General features: G+C 51.5%; 1 protein-coding gene across 1 annotated transcript in view; it reads left to right on the top strand.

Annotated features, from left to right (window-relative positions):
- Window positions 1–20,437, top strand: part of ZBTB41 (zinc finger and BTB domain containing 41) — a 40,407-nt gene that overhangs the window by 1,474 nt on the left and 18,496 nt on the right. Inside the window, exons 2-4 of the mRNA XM_029064049.1 lie at window positions 1,266–2,485; window positions 15,905–16,112; window positions 17,236–17,305. Of these exons, the coding sequence (XP_028919882.1) occupies window positions 1,369–2,485; window positions 15,905–16,112; window positions 17,236–17,305 (1,395 nt within the window). The 5' untranslated portion in view covers window positions 1,266–1,368. The remainder of the gene's footprint in view (window positions 1–1,265; window positions 2,486–15,904; window positions 16,113–17,235; window positions 17,306–20,437) is intronic.

The following is a 20,437-nucleotide window of genomic DNA, read 5'->3' as shown; positions in this document are numbered from 1 at the left end:
GCGGCCTGATCGGGGGAGACGGACGGACGAGAACGATGGCGACGGATAGAATCGAGGGGATGTACATATGAGTTACTCGGGTCGGACACGGTCCCTATCCCACGTGCGGCTCACAGACTAAGAAGGAGGGAGGACCGGTACCGAATCCCCATTTCGCACTTGAAGAAACCGAGGCTCGAAGCAGTTGAGCGACTTGCCTAAGGTCTCTCAGCAAGCAGCCCGGTGGAGCCGGGATGAGAACCCAGGTCCTTAGATATCCGTTCGTTCATTCATTCAATAGTATTTATCGAGCGCTTACTATGTGCAGAGCACTGGACTAAGCGCTTGGAATGGACGATTCGGGGGGCTTTCCCCTAGGCCAGGCTGCTTCTCTGAACTCCGTTCTTGAATCAGCCGAACCCCGAGGTGAGGGAACGTGCCCCTTCCTCCCTCCTCAAAACGGACGCTTGCTTCTCTTCCCTTGGAAATTTTGTTCTCGTTGGCCTCCGCTTCGCGTGCGAGGTGTTAAACGTGAAGACTTTATTAGCCTTGACCTAACGACCTCACCTCAGCGGCGGCTTAGATCGAAAAAATTCATTCAATAGTATTTATCGAGCGCTTACTAGGTGCAGAGCACTGGACTAAGCGCTTGGAACGGACAGATCGGTAACAGATAGAGACGGTCCCCGCCCTCCGACGGGCTCACGGTCTGATCGGGGGAGACGGACGGACGAGAACGATGGCGATGGATAGAATCGAGGGGATGAACATCTCATTAAAACACTGGCGGATAAATAGAATCAAGGCGAGGTACAGCTCGTTGACAGAATAAACAGGGCGATGAAGATATATACGGTTGAGCGGACGAGTACGGTGCCGAGGGGGTGGGACGGGAGGGGGGAGGAGCAGAGGGAAAGGGGGGAGAAGAGGGCTTAGCTGGGGTAGAGGGAGTAGAGGGAAAAGGGAATCTCAGTCTGGGAAGGCCTCTCGGAGGAGGTGAGCTCTGAGTAGGGTTTCGAAGAGGGGAAGAGAATGAGTTTGGCGGAGGTGAGGAGGGAGGGCGTTCCGGGACCGCGGGAGGACGCGGCCCGGGGGTCGACGGCGGGACGGGCGAGACCGGGGGACGGCGAGGAGGCGGGCGGCGGAGGAGCGGAGCCTGCGGGGTGGCCGGCGGAAAGAGAGAAGGGAGGAGAGGGAGGAAGGGGCGAGGGGATGGAGAGCCTCGAAGCCGAGAGTGAGAAAAAACTGCCCGCCTCTGACTCGCTTCAAACCGCGTTGTTTCGCAGATCGCGTTTTGCCGCAAGGAGGCGAAAGGATTGAAGCCGGTTCGCATTTTTGACTCCCTCGACAGACGTATGAGGGGCCTAGTTCCGAAATCGCAGGTCTGCAATGAAGAAGAGGAGAAAGGTCCCTGCAAATCTCGATGAGAAGATCCGCCTCGGTCAACGGAAAGATTCTTCAGATGGCCGAGTCCCAGTAGGCCCGGATCGAACCGCCGTCACCCCTTCTGCGGAAGAGTCCGCCCCTGAGGATCCCGAGTGTCGTCAAGAGTGCCCGCCTTCACCCGATCAGAGAAAACTTCTCAGTTCCCTGCAGTACAATAAAAATCTACTGAAGTACTTAAACGACGACAGGCAGAAGCAGCCGTCCTTCTGTGACTTACTGATAATAGTAGAAGGAAAAGAATTCAGCGCCCATAAAGTCGTCGTCGCCGTCGGCAGCAGTTACTTCCACGCCTGCCTGAGTAAAAATCCAAGCACAGATGTGGTCACGGTGGATCACGTCACGCATTCGGTTTTTCGGCATCTGCTCGAGTTCTTGTACACCTCGGAATTTTTCGTGTATAAGAATGAGATCCCCTTAGTGCTAGAGGCCGCCAAGTTTCTGGACATCATCGATGCCGTCAAAGTGTTAAATAACGAGCACGCCTCCGCTTTTCAACCAGAGGAAGCGGCCGAAAGGTTCTCGCCGCCGGAAACCGCGAGCGAACTGCCGGGCAAGCTGGCGAGTGGTCACCAGTGCAGATTTTGCAGCCGAAATTTCTGTTACAAGAAGTCCTTAGAGAACCATTTAGCCAAGACTCACAGATCCCTCTCCTTCGGGAAGAAACATGGCTTAAAAATGCTGGAGAGAGGCTTTTCGTCCCGAAGGTCCACGAGAAGTCGCAAGTGCCCCGTGAAATTCGATAATAGCGATAACGAAAGCGGAGACGCTTCCGACGACTTGGAGGGAATCGGTTCCGACAAGGAGAGATCTGATAAAAATGACTCTGAGGACCCCGGGAGTGAGATTAACGTGGATGAAGACGGACAGGAGGAGGAAATATCGGATGACTACTCTGAAACCGAGGAGCGGAGCGAAAAGGAGCGCGTCGACGCGGAAGAGGAGCCCGAGATTGCCGACGCCGTTGGAAACATTCCCGACGGATTAACTCCGATTGTCGTGCAGAGCAGTAACAAAAAAATCCTGCAGTGTCCCAAGTGTGGCAAAACGTTCGATCGGACAGGTGAGAAAAAGCGAGTCGTCTTAAGACGCCTCTCTAGCTTAGCCGTTTTGAGGAGGAGGGTGCGATAATTCGATCAAGGTAACGAAAGAAACTTTTTAAGCCTGTGCTTAAGCGTATTTTGTTAGTAGGAAAAAGTGAAATTTACATTGTACTCCTTTCGGTGTTCTGTAATCCCGCAATTCATTTCAGACTTCAGTTTTGAGGAAATTAAGCCGGTTTCTTTTCCTTCTCACCTCTTCTTCAAATACGCTCTGACCGCCTTTGGATCGAAAACATTGAAAATATTCAGAAATAGTAGACAAGATGAAAGTTACTTTTTTTATGCAGCGTTGGACAAGAGTTAGCCAAGTAATGGGGGATGGAATTTTTAGTTTGTGTGATTTAAGAAATGTGGTAGCCTTTCATCAATTATTTTATTTTTAATAATGTTGGTGTCTGTTAAGCGCGTACTATGTGCGAAGCACTGCTGTAAGCGCTGGGGGATGCAAGGTGATGAGGTTGTCCCACGTGGGGCTCACAGTCTTCATCCCCATTTTACAGATGAGGGAACGGAGGCCCAGAGAAGTGAAGTGACTTGCCCCAAGCCAGCTGGCAAGCAGCAGAGCCAGGATTAGAACCCATGACCTCTGACTCCGAAGCCCGGGCTCTTTCCACCGAGCCATGCGGCTGTTTACACTCCAAGTTTTATGCCACTCGCGTTTGCATTTTCGCCTAGTTGTCACATTTTTTGTTTTTCTATCACCTAAATGCAGCTGAAACTCCTTAAGGGCGTGGCTCAATTAAATAGTATTTACTGAGTGCTTACTCTGTGCGAAGCACTGTAGAAAGCGTTTGAACGGATCCTATTTGTAGGCTTCCTTTGCCATCCCCCAGTTACCTAGAACAGCGCGCCTATAAAGGAAGTGACCAATAATAATAATAACGTCGGTATCTGTTAAGCGCTTACTCTGTGCAGAGCACTGTTCTAAGCGCCGGGGGAGATGCGGGGTCATCGGGTCGTCCCGCGTGAGACTCACGGTTAATCCCCATTTTACAGATGAGGGAACTGAGGCCCAGAGAAGTGAAGTGACTCGCCCACAGTCACCCAGCTGACAGGTGGCAGAGTCGGGATTCGAACCCGTGAACTCTGACTCCCAATGGTAAACATAAAATAACAGTTATGATATTCGTTAAGCGCTTACTGCGTGCCAGGCACTGTATTGAGCACCGGGGTGGACCCAAGCAAATTGGGTTAGACACGGTCCCTGTCCCACACGGGGCTCACATACTTCATCCCCGCTGTACGGACGAGGTACCTGAGGCCCAGAGAAGTGAAGCGACTTGCCCAAGGTCACACGGCGGACGAGGGGCAGAGCTGGGATTAGAACCCGTGACCTTCTGACTCGCAGGCGCGTGCTCCAGCCACCCCTCCAGGCTGCTTCTCGTATCTGTCGGACAACCGCGTTTCGTAGCCTGTACTCAGTACTCTGTGTACGGGCCAAGAGGAAGGTAGATGATGATAATAACGTTGGTATTTGTTAAGCACTTACTACGTGCAGAGCACTGTTGTAAGCGCTGGGGGAGATACAGGGGAATCAGGCTGTCCCGCGTGAGACTCGCAGTCCTCATCCCCGTTTTGACAGATGAGGGAACGGAGGCACAGGGAAGTGAAGTGACTCGCCCACGGTCACGCGGCTGACGAGGGGGCAGAGGCGGGATTCGAACCCGTGACCCGCGACTCCCCAGCCCGGGCTCTTGCCACTGAGCCGCGCCGCCCTTGATAAAATGGAGGAGGTGGGATGATGCGAGTAATCAACTTGCATGGTGGGAACTTAAAATTGTAAGGGAAAGTCCCGGGGGCCTGATCATAAATGGTGAGTTACTGGGGAAGTGGGAGGAACAGAGAAGCGGGACTTACAGTGATGATTGGATAGAGAAGCAGCCTGGCTCAGCGGAGAGAGCCTGAGCTTAGGAGTCGGGGGTCATGGGTTCGAATTCCGGCCCTGCCGCTCGTCAGCTCTGTGACCGTGGGCGAGTCACTTCACCTCTCTGGGCCTCAGTGACCATAGTGAGCGCTTCACAAATACCAACATTGTATTTTAGCAGTTCAGATTTTTGTGAAAACCTTTGCCCTCATTCTTAGGAAGAGTATTTCCCCCGCTGCGCTGCGTGTCTCCATTTTCATTCGGTCGTATTTACTGAGCGCTTCCTGGGTGCAGAGCGCTGTAATAATAATGTTGGTATCTGTTAAGCGCTCACTAGGTGCCGAGCACCGTGCTAAGCGCTGGGGGAGATACAGGGTGATCGGGTTGTCCCACGTGAGGCCCGCAGTTAATCGCCCTTTTCCAGATGAGGGAACTGAGGCCCAGAGAAGTGAAGTGACTCGCCCACAGTCGCACAGCTGACGAGTGGGCAGAGCCGGGATTCAAACTCGTGACCTCTGCCTCCCAGGCCCGGGCTCTTGCCACTGAGCCATGGAAAAATACACATTCCCTTCCCGCAGCGAGTTGACAGTCCTGACCCGGTTTCAGGTGGTGTCATTCGCACTCCGCTCACCTCCCCATTCCTACTTGCACCTGAGGAGCAAAGATTGGGGCCTGGGGAGTAGTTATAATAGCATTAATAATAACGTTGGTATTTGCTAAGCACTTACCACGTGCAGAGCACTGTTCTAAGCGCTGGGGTAATAATAATCAGGCTAATTATGGTACTTGTTAAGCACTTACCCCGGGCCAGACGCCGTTCTAAACGCTGGGGGAGATACAAGATAAGCAGGTTGGATATAGTCCCTGACCCACATAATAATAATGGCGTCGGTTAAGCGCTTACCGTGTGCAAAGCACCGTTCTAAGCCCTGAGGAGGTTACAAGGAGATCAGGTTGTCTCGCGTGGAGCTCACGGTCTTAATCCCCATTTGACAGATGAGGTCACCGAGGCACAGAGAAGTGACCTGCCCAAAGTCGCGCAGCCGACGCGCGACCGAGCCGGGATTTGAACCCGTGACCTCCGACCCCCAAGCCCGGGCTTTCTCCACCGAGCCACGCTGCGCGTGGGGCTCACGCTCTTTATCCCCGTTTTACGGATGAGGAAACGGGGGCCCGGAGAAGGGAAGGGACTTGCCCGAGGTCACACAGCAGACAGGTGGCGGAGGCGGGGTTAGAACCCGGGCCCTTTCGATTCGCAGGCTCCTGCTCTATCCACCGGGCCACGCCGCTGTGATTTTAGTGCCCGGCTCCCCTCCGGAATATAAGTTCCTCGGCGTGAGGAGAGGAGCCGACGAGCGGAACCGAAAACTGGTCTCTCGACTGTAAGAGCTCGTCGCGGGCACGGAGCGTGTCCCTTTACTGTTACCTCGCGCTCTCCCAAGCGCTTAGTACGTCGCTCTGCACACGGTAAGCGCTCAGTAAACGTGCCCGATGCGATGAAGGGGGCGAACCCGCCGAGTGTCCGGCGGCGAAGTCGAGGTCCGGGTAGCGTCGGCGGGAGAAGGAAGGGCTCAGCTCTGTCGGGAGATGGTGGAGAGGGCAAGGAGGAGCGGGGACGGATTCGAACCCGTTGCCTGGCTCTCGTAATATCCCGGCTAGATCACCGTGTCGGCCCGCTCTCCGATCACCCTTCCTCCTCTCTCTCCCCGCTCCGGTCTATTCTTCACTCGGCCGCCCGGCTCATCTTCCCGCGGAAACGCTCCGGGCCTGTCACTCCCCTTCTTAAAAACCTCCGGCGGTTGCCTGTCGACCTCCGCGCGAAACGAAACCTTCTCACTCTCGGCTTCGAGGCCGTCCATCCCCTCGCCCCTTCCTCCCTCTCCTCCCTTCTTCTCTTTCCGCCGCCCGCCCCGCACGCTCCGCTCCTCCGCCGCCCGCCTCCTCGCCGTCCCCCGGTCTCGCCCGTCCCGCCGTCGACCCCCGGGCCGCGTCCTCCCGCGGTCCCGGAACGCCCTCCCTCCTCACCTCCGCCAGACTGACTCTCTTCCCCTCTTCGAATCCCTACTCAGAGCTCACCTCCTCCGAGAGGCCTTCCCAGACTGAGCTCCCCTTTTCCCTCTGCTCCCTCGACCACCCCGCCTTCACCTCTCCGCAGCTAAACCCTCTTCTCCTCCCTTTCCCTCAGCTCCTCCCCCCCTCCCTTCCCCTCCCCTCGGCACCGTCCCCGTCCGCTCGTCTGTGTATATCTTCATCGCCCTGTTTATTCTGTCAACGAGCTGTACCTCGCCTTGATTCTGTTTGTCCGCCAGTGTTTTAATGAGATGTTCATCCCCTCGATTCTATCCATCGCCATCGTTCTCGTCCGTCCGCCTCCCCCGATCAGACCGTGAGCCCGTCGGAGGGCGGGGACCGTCCCTTCCCGTTACCGATCTGTCCGTTGCAAGCGTTTAGTCCAGCGCTCTGCACACGGTGAGCGCTCGGTAAATACTGTTGAATGAATGAATTTGGCTAGGAGTTAAGGCCTCGGCGACCGCGGAGGGAAGGTGGCGACCGAAGACCTGATTGGAGCTAATAATTGTGGTCTGTGGTAAGTGCCGCGACGTCTTCCTCCCAAGCCCGTGCTCTTTCCGTTGAGCCACGCTGCTTCTCCGTTGCACTGTGCTCTCCCAGATACTTGGAGAAGCAGCGAGGCTCAGCGGAAAGAGCCCGGGCTTGGGAGTCAGAGGTCATGGGTTCGAGTCCCGGCTCGGCCACCTGTCGGCCGTGTGACTTTGGGCAAGTCGCTTCACTTCTCGGTGCCTCGGTTCCCTCATCTGTAAAATGGGGGTGAAGGCCGTGAGCCCCACGTGGTTCGACCTGATTCCCCTGTGTCTCCCCCAGCGCTTAGAACGGTGCTCGGCACGTAGTGAGCGCTTAACAAATACCAGCGTTATCACCACGAGGAGTACAGTGCTCAGAGTAAGCGCTCGATAAATACAAATATACAGGTGACCGATTCTAGCCGGGCGGTAAACCAGATATCACCTGGGTCCAGGCTGCTTAACTTCCAAGACGTCGCCCACCAAGGCTACTGTTCCTCTCTTGAGTTTTCAGAATATCTTCTAGCGTCTTAATGTTATCGAATGCTGTCGAGGCCTTCCCGACTCAGAGCTACTCTGTGGACTTAACTTCTCGGCGCCTCAGTTCCCTCATCTGTAAAATGGGGATGAAGACCGTGAGCGCCACGTGGGACGACCTGATTCCCCTGCGTCCCCCCCCCCCCAGCGCTTAGAACAGTGCTCGGCACATAGTAAGCGCTTAACGAATACCAACATTATCGTATATTTTCTCCGGAACGTTCTCGTCTTCCGCCGGAATCCGTAACCCAACGGCTCTTCTGTTATCACCGTTGCGGTTTCTGTCGCTCTGGCTGCCGGCCCGGCCTCTTCCGTGTTTCCCCTGGACTTTCCCTAGCGTTGGTGTCTTCTCCAGAGGATCAGTCCTCCTGATGACGATGATCGGGCGATTATGATAATCAGAGAAGCAGCGTGGCTCGGCGGAAAGAGCCCGGGCTGGGGAGTCCGAGGTCATGGGTTCGAATGCCGGCTCTGCCCTTTGTCGGCTGTGTGACTGTGGGCGGGTGACTTCACTTCTCTGGTCCTCGGTGACCTCATCCGGCAAATGGTGAAGACTGGGAGCCTCACGTGGGACAACCTGATGACCCTGTATCACCCCCAGCGCTTAGAACAGTGCCCGGCACATAGCAAGCGCTTAACGATACCAACGTTATTATTAAGATGTCTCCAAAGTATGCTGATTTAAGTCGAATCATTTGGCCTTCCACAGACCACGCTGGCGTCGTTGGCTCCAAAACCCTGTCGTGGTACTGAGGGGAATGTGTAAAACCGCTGCGCTTGACAGATCGGAGAGGTTAGAGGTTTTTTTTTTTTTTTTTGATTTGTAAGTCGTGACTTTGACCACCGGGCAGAAACGGCTGGGCCGTGCAGGACCATTCATTCATTCGATAGTATTTATTGAGCGCTTACTATGTGCGGAGCACTGTACTGAGCGCTTGGAATGGACAGAGGGGTAACAGATAGAGACGGTCCCTGCCCTTCGACGGGCTTACGGTCTAATGGGAGGAGACGGACAGACAAGGACATCTGGGGTGACAGCTAGAAGTGTCATCCCATCTAAGCGTGGCTCGGTGGAAAGAGCCCGGGCTTGGGAATCAGAGGTCGTGGGTTCTAATCCCAGCCCCTCCGCTTGTCAGCTGGGTGACTTTGGGCAAGTCGATTCACTTCTCGGCGCCTCAGTTCCCTCATCTGTAAAATGGGAATTAAGACTGTGAGCCCCACGTGCGACAGCCTGATTACTTTGTATCCCCAGCACTTAGAACAGTGCCTGGCACATAGTAAGCGCTTACCAAATGCCATTATTATTATTATCATTATTATTATTATCATCATCTCAGCCTCAGTGTTCAGAGGCTCGAGTCCAGCTGGGGCTCCTTCAGGAGTTTGGGTTTATTCTGGTCGTCAGGGGCAAGTCCTTTAGGATTCAGGGCTGGAAGTGCAGTAGTAAATGCCAGAGGAAGAGCCAGGCAAGATTGCTGTGTGGCCTTTGGCAAGTCACTTGGCTTCTCTGGGCCTCAGATACCTCGTCTGTAAAATGGGGATTGAGACCGTGAGCCCCACGTGGGACAGGGACTGCGTCCAGCCCGATTTGCTCGGATCCACCCCAGGGTTTAGTACAGCGCCTGGCATACGGGAGAAGCAGCGTGGCTCAGTGGAAAGAGCCTGGGCTTCGGAGTCAGAGGTCATGAGTTCCACTCCCGCTCTGCCACCTGGCAGCTGGGTGACTGTGGGCGAGTCACTTCGCTTCTCCGTGCCTCAGTTCCCTCATCTGGAAACTGGGGATTAAAAGTGTGTGAGCCCCACGTGGGCCAACCTGATGACCCTGTATCTCCCCCAGCGCTTAGAACGGTGCTCGGCACCCAGTGAGCGCTTACCAAATCCCGACATTATCGTTATTACAGTAAGCGCTCAACGAGCACCACGGTGATGGTGGTTATTTAAGGTCCCTCTTCATTTGGCCCGCTGTCATGCTCCCGCAGCAGGCTGTACGAAAGAGTTCTGGTGGAGTGAGGCGATTGGGTGCTCTGCCCATGGTGAGTGCTCAATAAATACAAATACCATCGATTGATCCTGGCCATTCTGTTAACCGGATATCTCTTTTCCCCATTCTGCTCCCATCCGTTCTGTCCCAGCCCATCACCGTCTCGCGTGTTTCATTCTTCTCGAGCCGACCAACGCACCGTGTGTCATTCTCCTATCACAGACATCTTGCCCATGCCCGGCTTTCTGCGTGGAACTTCCTCCCTAGCTCACCCGAAATACCAGTGCCCTCTCCGCCTCCAAAGCCCCTCCGAAGTCTTTCCTCCTCCGGGGTGCTCACCTGGTTTCCCCCCACCCTGTTTTCTCTCCCTTCTGAGTCGCCGAGGCGCTTGAGTTTACGCCCCCTAGACCCTTCGATATTCACCCCCAGAGCACTTACGTCGAAGCAGCAGCGTGGCTCAGTGGAAGGAGCCCGGGCTTGGGAGTCGGAGGTCATGGGTTCGACTCCCGGCTCTGCCGCTCGGCAGCTGTGGGACTGTGGGCGAGTCGCTTCGCTTCTCTGGGCCTCAGGTCCCTCATCTGTAAAATGGGGATTAAGACCGTGAGCCTCACGTGGGCCAACCTGATGACCCTGTCTCTCCCCCAGCGCTTAGAACGGTGCTCTGCACATAGTAAGTGCTTAAATACCAACATTATTATTATTATTATTATTACGTCCACACCTCTAGACTCTGCTGCTTCGCCTAATGTACGGTTCTTTAATTATCAGACTGTGAGCTCCTTGAGGGTAAGGATTATTAATTAATTGTGGCATTTGCTAAGCGCTCACTATGTGCAGAGCACTGTTCTAAGCGCTGGGGAGGATACAAGGTGATCGGGTGGTCTCACGTGGGGCTCCCAGTCTTCATCCCCGTTTTCCAGATGAGGTAACTGAGGCACAGAGAAGTTTAGTGACTTGCCCACAGTCACCCGGCTGGCAAGCGGCTGAACCGGGATTTGAACCCATGACCTCCGACTCCCAAGCCCGGGCTCTTTCCACTGAGCCACGCTGACCAGGTCAGCGGTTCTATTGTACTCTGCCAAACACTCTGCATAGCGCGCCCCACGCAGCCTTGTCTCGTCTTAGGCTGTCGAGTCGTCCCCGACCCATAGCGACTCCACGGACGCATCTCTCCCCACCTCCAACGCCCCACCTCCATCTCCAGTCGTTCTGGTAGTGGATCCGTAGGTTTTCTTGGTAAAAATCCAGAAGTGGTTTACCGTTGCCAGGTTCCTCACAGTAAAGGTGAGTCTCCGCCCTCGCCTCGTTCATTCATTCGGTAGTATTTATTGAGCGCTTACTATAGTAATATTGGTGTCGGTTAAGCGCTTACTATGTGCAGAGCACCGTTCTGAGCGCTGGGATAGACACAGGGTGATCAGGTCGTCCCACGTGAGGCTCACAGTCTTCATCCCCATTTGACAGATGAGGGAACTGAGGCATAGGGAAGTTAAGTGACTCGCCCAGAGTCACATAGATGACAAGTGGCAGAGCCGGGATTCGAACCCATGAACTCTGACTCCCAAGCCCGTGCTCTTTCCCCTGAGCCACGCTGCAGAGCGCTGTACTAAGCGCTTGGAATTCGGCAACAGATAGAGACGATCCCTGCCATTTGATGGGCTTACAGTCTAATCTGTAGTTCTGGTAGTGGATCCGTAGGGTTTTCCTTGGTAAAAATCCAGACGTGGTTTACCGTTGCCAGTTTGCTCACAGATAAATGCTATCGAATGAGTGACTCCCATGCCGCTGCTGCCCGGGAAAGGTGAGTTTTGACTTACGGCAGATGGCCTTCCGTTCGCTAGCCACTGGCCAGGCTAGGAACGGAATGGACAGGCCTCCCTCCCGGAGTCGAGACTGGTAGAGTCCTGGAAACTCTCCAGGTACCATCCTGAGAGGGTCCATACGTAGTAATTGCTCAAGAAATACCAGTGACTGATTGGCCACTCGTAGTTATTGAGCACTTACTGTGTGCAGAGCACTGTACTAAGCACTTGGGAGAGTGCAACCTAATACTCAGTCCCAGTCCCTGCCCACAACGAGCTTACAGCCTAGTCGACTTTCCTATTTCCCCTCTTAGTATCGCAGTAGTTTATCGTAATTTCTGTCTCCCCCCGTAGACTGTTCTTGAGAGCAGGGATCGTGTCTACCAACTCAGGCATATTGTAGTCTCCCAGACGTTTAGTACAGTGCTCTGCACACAGGAGGAGCTCAGTAAATTTCACTAGGCTTGGAGACAGTGACTCAGTTAGCAGCTACATGTGTCTGTGTGTGTATGCATCCCTAGCTCTCTCTCTCTAGTCAAAATATCCATTTTCGAAACTGACCCAACCCGACTGTTCCTACGCGTATTGGAAAAAAATGGGTGCGTTGACCTGTAGTTCAACAATTGAGCCTTGACCGCACTTACTACCCTCTGAGGATTTCTCTTCTTGGGACTCCGTTAACTAATTTCACATGACTTTTGCCTCCATCCCTTGTATCTGATTTCTCTACTACTTCCTGGGCTTTTGTTTTTCAGATGATATAGTCATTTTTAATATTCATTCATTCAGTCGTATTTATGGAGCACTTACTGTGTGCAGAGCACTGTACTGAGCGCTTGAGAAGTACAGTTCAGCAACAAATAGAGATAATCCCTGCCCCCAACGGGCTCACGGTCTAGAAATATATCCTGGGAGTTTTCCTTTGACCTTCCTTGCGTATTTCACACTGCAGGTGCGTCGATAACCTCGTGTCTTCGGTCGGTCGGTCAATCGGTTGTATTTATGGAGCTCTTACTGTGCACTAAGCACTTGGAAGAATACAAAATAGCAATATAGCCGACACATACGCTGCCCACAATGAGCGGACAGTCTAGAGGGGAAGACGGGCATTAGTGCAAATACATATATAAATTACAGATATGTACATAAGTGCCGTGGTGCTGGGAGTGGGGAATGAATAAAGGGAGCGAGTCAGGGCGACGCAGAAGGGAGTTGGAGAAAAGGAAAAGAGGACCTGGGGAAGGCCTCATCACCAGATTCCCTCACGTATCTAAATTCTGACGAACAGGGCTTTGATACCTTTTGTGGTTCACCTGACTAGCTGTGAACCTGCTTGTTTCTGCCGAAAGGAGTTGGTTGCATTTCACCTTTAAGATTTAAAACTTGGCGATTTACTCTGTAAAAGAGTCGATTGCCCCACACCCCAAAGGAATGTTTTGATTTGCGTCCCTTTCGCTTTTTCCGCATCGTCTTTCATTTATTGGAAGGCTGTGCTGGAATGTTCACAAGAAGAGCAGCCTTGACCAGAAGGAGAAGGCCTACTAAAAACTAGCGTACTGAAATTCGCCTCAAGAAAATATAGAACTGTTTCCCCAAGGCTCCAACTGAAAAGGAATATTGAATCGAGTTCCTAAGTTTTAATTTTTTTTTTTTGTTCACTATCTGTGATTTCTTGCGACGTTTGGCAGGGATGCTGAGCTTTCAGACAAGAGCAGCCTTAACCAGAAAGGCGAAGAAATTCTCTTCTCTTGACGCCGACTGACAGACGTGAATGAATGCTTTGTTCTTTTGTCTTCCAGAGAGAGTTTGAGGGCTTAAGACTGTTATGAATAGCCGCTTCGGGGATAAAGAGTTAAGATTCATATTAATAATACATTTTTTAAAGAAAGGCTCTTGCTGAAAAGTGCCTTTGATGAGGGGAAAAAAAAAATAAAGTTCAAGTTCCTAGTGAGGACTAAGAGACTCCGATATCTGCTTCCTTTGAACGGTGATATAAAAGAAACCTGAACTCATAAAACCAGTGCTCCTTTTGTGTCTTTTTCTAGGACAAGTTGTTATTTCCACAGAACTTTTTGGGGAGGTGGGGTCACTGAATCGCTCTAGGATCCTTCGAATGAGGGAGGAATGAGAATGAATTCACTGTTCAAACGGGTAGATAATCAGGAAAATTTAATCCTAATTATTATTCAGGATTTCTGCCCATCCCTCATGGGTTGATATTTTTCCTTCCTTCGCTGCCACTGACCCTTTCTCCGTTCAGTGTTTTGGCCTTAGTAGCCTGATGTCAAATAGCAAAATAAACAGATCAGTTTTTTTCCGCCCATATTTTGAAGGGTGTGTCAATTCAGGTGTAAGCTAGTAATAATAATGCTGGCATTTGTTAAGCGCTTACTATGCGCGGAGCACCGTTCTGAGCCCCGGGGGAGATACAGGGTCCTCAGGTTGTCCCTCGTGAGGCTCACGGTCTTAATCCCCGTTTTCCAGAGGAGGGAACTGAGGCCCAGAGCAGTGAAGTGACCTGCCCACAGTCGCACAGCTGACAAGTGGCAGAGCCGAGATTCGAACCCGTGACCTCTGACTCCCCAGCCCGGGTTCTTTCCACTGAGCCACGCTGCTTCTCTGGTAGAGTTTACAGGTGACTGACGTGCTTTTGTAACACGTTCGCTTCAGGCAGTCAGTCTGGTATTTATTGAGCGCTTACAGTGTGCAGAGCAGTGTACTTATTGCTCAGAAGAGTACGGTAATAATAATAATAATCATGGTGTCCGTTAAGCGCTTAGTACGTGCCAGACACCGTGCTAAGCGCTGGGGTGGTTACAAGCAAATCGGGGTGGACACAGTCCCTGTCCCAAATGGGGCTCACAGCCTCAATCCCCATTTTACAGATGAGAGAACCGAGGCCCAGAGAAGTGAAGTGATTTGCCCACGGTGGCTCAGCGGTCACGTGGGGGAGCCGGGATTAGAACCCATGACCTTCCGACCCCCAGGCCCGTGCTCTATCCATTGTGCCACGGTGTGATGGAGGAGGTAGATATGATCCCTGCCCGTAAGGAGCTTACAGTCTCGAGGGCAGAGATGGATCAATCAATCAGTGGTGCTTATTCAGCGCTTACTATGTGCAGAGCACTGTACTAAGCACTTGGAAGAGTACAGTGCAACAGAGTTGGTAGACGCGTTCCCTGCCCGCAGCAAGCTAACAGTCCAGAGAGATGAGCTACCCTTCAAAATAGGAAGAAGTGGGTTCAGTTCCTTTCAGCGTGGCTCAGTGGCAAGGGCCCGGGCTGGGGAGTCAGAGGTCGTGGGTTCGAATGTCGGCTCTGCCACCTGTCAGCTGTGCGACTGTGGGCGAGTCACTTCACTTCTCTGTGCCTCACCTGTAAAAGGAGATTAAGGCCGCGAGCCTCACGTGGGACAACCCGATGACCCTGTATCTACCCTAGCGCTTAGAACAGTGCTCTGCACATAGTAGGCGCCTAACAAATGCCAACATTATCATTATTATTATCATTATTTCTTTTTGTTTCCCGACTTCTTGTTTGCCATTGCTCTCGGCTGCCCGTCTCCCCCGATTAGACCGTAAGCCCGTCAAAGGGCGGGGACCGTCTCTCTCTGTTGCCGATCTGTCCATTCCAAGCGCTGAGTACGGTGCTCTGCACGTAGTAAGCGCTCAATAAATACTATTGAATGAATGGATGAAGATGCCCCTAGCAGACTGGATAAAGCAACTTAAAATGCAAAAATGTTCACTTGGCTTCCTGTCCTGTGGGACAGAGATAAGTCAGATAGGTAAATATAGATCTTTTTCCTATTACAATCAGCAGTAAAACCCAACATAACTAGGCAAAAGGGGGGAACGAAACAAGAAAATCTCCAACATGTCTTTTAAATAGGCATGGCTGGCATCAACCCTTGCACTACGTCGCCCTTGCACGTGGATTTGTACCCTTTCCTCACCCCACCCCCGGCCCCACGGCACAGATCCGTAATTTATTTTAACGTCTGTCTCCCCCTCTAGACCGTGAGCTTCTTGGGAGCAGGGAACGCGTCTGCCGACTCCGTTATATTGTCACCCTCCCAAGCGCTTAGCACAGTGCTCGCTGCCCGCAGTAAGCGCTCGATTAGACCGTAAGCCCGTCAGCGGGCAGGGACTGTCCCTATCTGTTGCCGATCTGTCCGTTCCAAGCGCTTAGTACAGTGCTCTGCACATAGTAAGCGCTCAATAAATACTAATGAATGAATGATGTTAACGCTAAATCAGATATTAAAGCAGAGATTTAACCCGAACCGCCGAGCGGAACTATCGCTCCCGGTTGGTTTTCGATATTTTAGGGTTGCGTTTCATCCCTTGGCTTTTGATTTTTCTTTTTCTGTTGGTTATGGAGAATTTTCTAACAAAATAGGCGCTGTCACGCGGTGACACTTGAACTTGGGTGGTTTTCAAGCGAGTGACCCGGAGTGACTTTTTATGGTCATAATCTTGGGCTTTTGAGGGTTGTTAAACTTAAAGGTGACTGTCGACAAGGACGCAACGTTATCTTGGGTAATTTATGTATCCCCACCCCCAGGAAACAACTGGGTTGTTGCACCTGAGCTCATTCTAGTCTCTTCTCCCACAGGGAAATATGAGAGTCACACCCGGGTACACACGGGCGAGAAGCCCTTTGAATGCGATATTTGTCACCAGCGCTACTCAACAAAATCCAACCTAACGGTTCACAGGAAGAAACACAATAACGACAAGGAATTTCATAAGAAAGAGCACAAATGTCCCTTCTGTAATAAACTTCACGCAAGCAAAAAGACTTTAGCCAAGCACGTCCAGAGGTGAGTGTCGTATTGCGTCCACGCCGTGCTTGTACTGACTCTTCTAAATGATATCTGTATAGAGAAACAAGAGAACCCCAATAGTTTTTTTCAAGTAGATAATGCACACTTTGCTTGGCAGAGAATACAAATGTATTTGTATTCCTGTGTTCACTGTAAATAGATACCTAGAACCTACGTTCAGTATCAGTTAATATTTATTCAAAACAAAGAACCCCCAAGATGTTTGTTTTATTTTTGCTGAGACCGAATCCGCTATGATTGAAAGGAAGTATATTACCTTACTCTTGTATTCACCGTATCAACTCCTGGCCGGGTTGTTTTATGAACTGTAAATTTCTCCAAAGACTTCATTTTTAGAATTATTTTTGGTTTCCGTTCATGTCTTTTGGACCCGACGTCTTCTCTCGGTCTCCATCGTATCCTCTCCTTTCCCTTTCCCGTCCCCCGCTCCCCAACACCTTATGTGGTGTATTTCTCTTTTTGTTGGAATTTTAAAAGATGAGAAAGTCAGCCGTGCCAAGTCAGTTATGTTTTTATTCTCCTTCAGTTCCAGTGAGCGAAGCTCTCTCAGCTCTTCTATAGGAGTAGGAAGGAGTTTTCCGATAACTCACGTCGGTCCGGATAGAAAACACGGTGCGGTGTTAGGAGAAATGGCTGGGCACGTTCAGGTGTTGTAGGATTAGGTGTAAAGGACCATATAGCCATAATAATGACGGTATTTAAGCGCTTACTGTGTGCAAAGCACCGTTCTAAGCGCTGGGGTAGATACAGGGTGATCAGGTTGCCCCACGTGGGGCTCACGGTCCTAATCCCCATTTTCCAGACGAGGGAGCTGAGGCACAGGCTTCCGTAGGTGGAGTTGTTCAGCGGCAACCCCGACGTCGTACGAGAATCGATTCAGTCCTGTTTATTGAGCGCTCACCGGGTGCAGAGCACTGTACTAAGCGCTCGGGAGAGTAGTACGGTACAACAGCAAACAAACACATTCCTGCCCGCGACGAGCTCACGGTCTAGAGGGTTGTATGTATAACCCTTTGAGGGTAAGCAGTGCTAGATTCTTAAAACGTTTGGGAAAATGCATGACGGGTAAGAAAGTAATCCATCCCAAATTTCCTTTTAGATTTCATCCAGAAAATGTACAAGAATTCCTTTCTATCAAGAAGACTAAAAGTGAAGGTTGGCGATGCGACGTAAGAAGTGGGCTCTGTTTTTCTTTTTATTGGAAATGATGGCAGTTTACTAGTAGTGATCAGTCAATGGGTGGTATTTCCTGAGCGCTTACTGGGTGCAGCACACTCTGCGAAGTGCTTGGCAGAGGGCAACCTAGCAGAGTTAGTAGTGGGTACTCAGTTCTCCAAGAACACGTGATTTTCACTACAGGCGTTGGAAGGATCTCAGTGACGGAATTAATAATAATAATAATAATAAAAATCCTAATAATAATGTTGGTATCTGTTAAGCGCTTACTATGTGCCGGGCACTGTTCTAAGCGCTGGGGTAGATGCAGGGTCATCAGATTGTCCCACGTGAGGCTCCCAGCCTTCATCCCCATTTTCCAGATGAGGGAACTGAGGCACCGAGGAAGTGAAGTGACTCGCCCAAAGTCACACAGCCGACGGGTGGCAGAGCCGGGATTCGAACCCATGACCCCTGACTCCCAAGCCCGGGCTCTTTCCACCGAGCCACGCTGCTTCCCTAATTAAGATCCCTTCTTCCGACATTGGGCATCTCTCTGGATGCAGTGGGGTGGAGTGTCGGAAGAAGCTTTGGATTTTTTTGTGTGTTACTAATTAGGTGCTCACTGGGTACCAGGCACTGTGCTAAGCGCTGGGGTTGATGTAAGATCTCCAGGTCAGACACGGCCCCCGTCCCACACGGTGGTTGTGTGCGTGTGTGCAGTCGGGCACCGTCAGTGCTGGAACTGTGAGTTTTCCGTAGCGCAAGAGTCTGCGAGAATGTAATTCTCGTGTTGTATGGGAACGTGGTGTACATTAATGAAAGAGAAGCTTGTCCAGTGATTAATGACAATAATGTTGGCATTTGTTAAGCGCTCGCTCTGTGCAGAGCACTGTTCTAAGCGCTGGGGTAGATGCGGGGTCATCGGGTGGTCCCACGTGAGGCTCACGGTCTTCATCCCCCTTTTACAGATGAGGGGACTGTGGCACCGAGAAGTGAAGTGACTCGCCCACAGTCACACAGCTGACGAGTGGCCGAGCCGGGATTCGAACCCATGACCTCTGACCCCCGAGCCCGGGCTCTTTCCACCGAGTCACGTTGCTTCTCAATAATGATGTTAGTATTTGCGAAGCGCTTACTATGTGCCGAGCACTGTTCTGAGCGCTGGGGGCGATACAGGGGAATCAGGTCGTCCCACGTGAGGCTCCCAGTCTTCGTCCCCATTTTCCAGATGAGGGAACCGAGGCACAGAGAAGTGAAGCGACTCGCCCGCGGTCACACAGCTGACAGCGGCAGAGCTGGGATCCGAACCCATGACCTCGGGCTCCCAAACCCGGGCTCTTTCACTGAGCCACGCTTTTGGGCGTGGATTAACTGAAGTAAGTGAAGAACAGCAACTCATCCAGCGCTTAGAGCAGTCCTTGGCACATAGTAAAGTGCTTAACAAATACTATATCATTATTATCATCTCTTTCTATACAAATTCTAACGGGAAATTGCTTAGCTTTAACTTTTTGGTCCATTTTCCTGTTAATATTGTGCCACCTACTGGCCAGAAATTTGGATTTTATTTTCAAGTTGCCCACTAACAATAATAATAATAATAATGTTGGTATCTGTTAAGCGCTTACTCTGTGCAGAGCACCGTTCTAAGCGCCGGGGTAGGCACAGGGGAATCAGGTTGTCCCACGTGGGGCTCACGGTCTTCATCCCCATTTTACAGGTGAGGTGACTGAGGCACGGAGAAGTGAAGTGACTCGCCCACAGTCACACAGCTGACGAGTGGCAGAGCTGGGATTCGAACTCATGACCCCTGACCCCAAAGCCCGTGCTCTTTCCACTGAGCCACGCTGCTTCTCACTAAGCACTATTCACTAAGAATAAGAACAATAACGTTGGTATTTGGTAAGCGCTTACTATGTGCCGAGCACTGTTCCAAGCGCTGGGGGAGGTACGGGGCCATCGGGTTGTCCCACGTGAGGCTCACAGTCTTCATCCCCATTTTCCAGATGCGGTCACTGAGGCACCGACAAGTGAAGTGATTTGCCCAAAGTCACACAGCTGACAGGTGGCGGAGCTGGGATTAGAACCCATGACCTCTGACTCCTAAGCCAGTGCTCTTTCCACTGAGCCACGCTGCTTCTAATAAATTTTTCAGTTTGGGAATGAGTGTAAAAATATATATATCCCAAACTGAAAAATGTGTATATCTATATATATACACACACACACAGTGAAATGTTTATTTTGTTACAATAACACTACTTCTAGATATACTACCTAAAAATGCCAGTTTTTAAATTAGTTCACTCAAATAAAAACAAATAAAATAAATGGTGGTATTTGTTAAGCGCTTACTATGTGCAAAGCACTATTGTCAGTGCTGGGGGATGCAAGGTGATCAGGTTGTCCCACGTGGGGCTCACAGTCTTCATCCCCATCTTACAGATGAGGGAACTGAGGCACAGAGAATAATAATAATAATGATGTTGGTATTTGTTAAGCGCTTACTATGTGCAGAGCACCGTTCTAAGCGCTGGGGGAGAGACAGGGGCATCGGGTCGTCCCACGTGAGGCTCACGGTTAATCCCCATTTTACAGATGAGGGAACTGAGGCACCGAGAAGTGAGGTGACTTGTCCAAAGGCACACAGTTGGCAAGCGGCGGAGCCGCATTAGAACCCATGACCTCTGACTCCCGAGCCTGGGCTCTTTCCACTGAGCCACGCCTCTGCTCAACTCATATTTATTTATTTTTTTTTGTTAAGCGCTTACTACGTGCCGAGCACTGTCCTAAGCGCTGGGGTAGACACAGGGGAATCAGGTTGTCCCACGTGGGGCTCACGGTCTTCGTCCCCATTTTACAGATGAGGGAACTGAGGCACCGAGAAGTGAAGTGACTCGCCCAGAGTCACACAGCCGACAAGTGGCAGAGCTGGGGTTCGAACCCATGACCTCTGACTCCAAAGCCCGTGCTCTTTCCAGTGAGCCACGCTGCTTCTTTGGCTGCTTCTTTATTGAGCGCTTAAATGTGTGCGGAGCACTTATCATTAGCTATTATCAGTCCTTAGTTATTACTAGGGCCTGAAAATGCCGTCACCCATCCCTGTGGATTTCCCGTTGGCAGCAAAACCAAGGCCTCACCTA

The sequence above is a fragment of the Ornithorhynchus anatinus genome, chromosome 4, assembly GCF_004115215.2.
Source record: "Ornithorhynchus anatinus isolate Pmale09 chromosome 4, mOrnAna1.pri.v4, whole genome shotgun sequence".
NCBI lineage: Eukaryota > Metazoa > Chordata > Mammalia > Monotremata > Ornithorhynchidae > Ornithorhynchus > Ornithorhynchus anatinus.
The sequence above is the reverse complement of the archived record's forward strand: the minus strand, read 5'-3'. Positions and strand labels throughout refer to the sequence as shown.